Source organism: Dichotomopilus funicola (genome assembly GCF_033296635.1).
Source record: "Dichotomopilus funicola strain CBS 141.50 unplaced genomic scaffold C8A04scaffold_28, whole genome shotgun sequence".
In the NCBI taxonomy this organism is placed as follows: domain Eukaryota; kingdom Fungi; phylum Ascomycota; class Sordariomycetes; order Sordariales; family Chaetomiaceae; genus Dichotomopilus; species Dichotomopilus funicola.
This window is the reverse complement of record NW_026944049.1, coordinates 170,682-173,615: the sequence shown is the minus strand read 5'-3', so window position 1 is coordinate 173,615 and position 2,934 is coordinate 170,682. Positions and strand designations below refer to the sequence as shown.

Sequence of the window (2,934 nt, the reverse complement as noted above, 5' to 3'; positions counted from 1 at the left end):
TTTTCTTTTCTGCATTCTCATCCAGGTTTTCTTTTTCTTGTTCCCCACACCCCTCGCGGACAACAGAAAAATGACGAAGACCAGGAAGAGGGAGAAAATTTTTAAAAAAAAGCGCAGTGCAAAACCAGAAAGCCAACCAACCAACCGAGGGTATTGTTCCATTGAGAGAGACGCACACACAGAGGACCGACACCAAAATGTGATGAGAAAAAAGTAGTGTACAAAAAGTAACCCCCGCTCCGAGGGGGAACCCTCTGCAGGGAAAATGCCGCGTCTATCAAAGGCCGAAAGGACCATCCGACAAGTTCGTTCCGCCAAGCCCCGCTGAACACCCGCCCAACCGCTCAAGCCCCCGACCGGGAAACCGTTGCCGGCCTAGACAGTGTGTAGTGTACTGTAGGAATGTATGCCCAGAGTCGAAAAATAGAGCAAGAAAATGAAGTGAAGAGACAAGAACAGGGGAATGAAAAAAAAATAAACGTCCGGGAAAAAAACACGAAGAGCCAACCCAACCAACCATTGCCAACTCAAACCGTTGTTCTCAAGACCAGAACGAAAACCAGCCCTCAACCAGTTCCAGATATTAACAAGATAAGCCAGACAGATAGGCAGACAAACCGACAGAGTGACACACATCACCACCATCAATAGCATTACTCGTGCCTTTTTTTTCCACTCTCCCACTCCCATGTTCGTACACTGACCGCCGGACCAACCAACCAACCAACTTACTTAACCCAACCGAAGGCAATTAATACCCCGGCCCCTGGCCATACCACCCCCCTTGCATCGGGTGACTCCGTTGATGCTGGTGGTGCTGGTACCCATGTTGATGCGCGTGATGGTGATATGCCGTGTGCGTGGCCGCCGTGGCGGTTGAGTAAGGCATGCTGTCCTGGAACACGTTCGCACTGTCGCCGCTGCCTGACGTTGACGAGGATGATGAGCATGATGATGATGGTGCTCTTGTCGTTGGCTCAGACACCATGGCGTCGGTCAGGGCGGCTGTGGTTGTGGTAGGTGTTGTTGCTCTTGTTGGCGATGGAGCAGATGTAGCCGTTGGCGCGGTCGATCCTGGCCTCGATGAAGGGACAGGCGCAGGCGCGCTCAGCAAAGTATCTGCTGGGCCGGATGTCATAGCCCCGGGATAACCGTGACTGTGTTGGTGTCCCAAATACAGCGGCTCAGCTGGGTACTCGTACTTCACAGTTGGGCTCGATGGTTCCATGCCATTGGGCCCAACGTGGTGAGGAGCAAAGAATGCACTTGAGGCGGTGCTGTAGGGAGGAGGAGACGGGGTTGAGCAGTCGCTCAAGACCACGTCATGGTGGTGTGGCTGCGGGTACGTTGTACTCCGGACAGGGACGAAGGCGTGGTAAGCATGAGTGGGTAGTTGCTGGTGGTGCTGCGCTTGTTGGGGGTGAACAGCCGCCGTGGCCACTCCAGCCATGGGGAACGTGTGACTCCGCGGAGACTGGCGCGAAGAGCCGCGCAGAGCACGGCCACGGCTCCGGCCAAGGGACGGATGGTGCGCGTGTTGCGGCGCGTGATAGGGCCGGTACACCTGCGCGTTGAGATGGGCACCGTTGCGCCGAGCCGCTCGCCGGGCCTGGTTGTCGTTCCGGTAGCGCGTGGTGCTCAGAACGCCGGCAACCGCCCATGGCTCCAGGTACCACTCTGCCGCCTTTTTGGCACTAGACTGACCGGTTTCGCTAATGGAACCCGCACTTGGACGGCGGTCACGCCTAGTAAAGGCCTGGGAAACTCGTTAGTTGTATGTTCACCGTCCAAACAGGGGAGAAGCAGAGAGCGAGAGGGGCAGAGAGAGACAATAGGGGACGGCCAAGGACAATGAGAGACGGATGACGACAGTTGAGAACTTACATGATTCATGCTCAGGTTGTGCCTGATGCTATTCTGCCAGCCTTTGCTGCCACTCTTGCCTTTTTCGGTATTCTCCCGGAACCATTGGTAGATTTCCTGCAGCGTCATGGCGTGCCTTGGTGTGCTCAAAAACGCCTTGTAGATGAGTTTGGCATACGCCTCGCCGTTCTTGTCGTTGTCCCCCTGGTCATCTTGATGCAACATAGAGGGCGGTGTCTTGTTGTTGCGTGGACTACCACCCATCTGCGCGACGAGGGTTGCGGCTTGGCTGACCGTGTCGTCGCCAGGAGAGCCGGGAGGATCGTCCATGGTCATGGTGAGGGTTGTGCTGCATGGCGACATGAGGTGGGCGCTCTCAGGGGTTGGGGGAAACTCGCCCTGTCCCGGGGAGGTACTGTAGCCGCTCTCGGGGTCATCGAAGCCGGATGAGGGAACAAAGTCTGCGGGATACGGGGCTGACATGCCGCTGTCGCCGCTGTACATGTAGCCAGAAAGCTGGGGGTCCAAGCCTGGGTAAGGGTTGTGCAGTTGTTGCTCCGTGGCGGCCTCCCAAGGCGTGGGGCCCAGGTGTTCTGGCGACTCCCAGGCGCGAGGCGAAGACTGAGACGAGGCGGTGCGTTGGAGGCCGCTGGTCACGGGAGAGCCATGGAGCGCCTGGTTGTCCAAGGCTTCAGAGCTAGCTTTTGAGGGGGCGGCAGAACCTTGGTTCCAGTATCTGGGTGCGTAGTGTTGTTGAGGCTGGTGATGGTTGTGGCTGGCCTCCTGGACTCCAATCTTGCTCATTCTCGCGATAAGGTGTTGGTCTAGTTGAGGCTGGGGCGAAGGGGCATTCGAGGATGCCATTGTCGAGAAGGTATCCATGTAAAAAGTGTGTGATGTGTGGATGGGTTGGTTACGCCCTTGAGACCCGGCAGCAAAGGTCAGAAGGCCGAAGAGGGGGGAGCAATACAGAGTACAACAGAGTGTTGCTTCAAGGCACACAAGGAAGGTAGAGCGTTAGATGTTGCGCGTTCAGACTGACGGGTTGTCGGCTGTGCTGGGCAACATGGA

General features: G+C 56.6%; 1 protein-coding gene across 1 annotated transcript; it reads right to left on the bottom strand.

Annotated features, from left to right (window-relative positions):
• Positions 1-751: 751 nt before the first annotated feature.
• On the bottom strand, positions 752-2,727 carry C8A04DRAFT_28313 (uncharacterized protein; the record flags this gene model as incomplete). Its single annotated transcript, XM_062780600.1, has 2 exons — positions 752-1,756; positions 1,885-2,727. The coding sequence occupies 2 exons, from the start codon at positions 2,725-2,727 to the stop codon at positions 752-754; spliced, it is 1,848 nt and encodes a 615-aa protein (XP_062637340.1).
• Between the last annotated feature and the right edge of the window lie 207 nt (positions 2,728-2,934).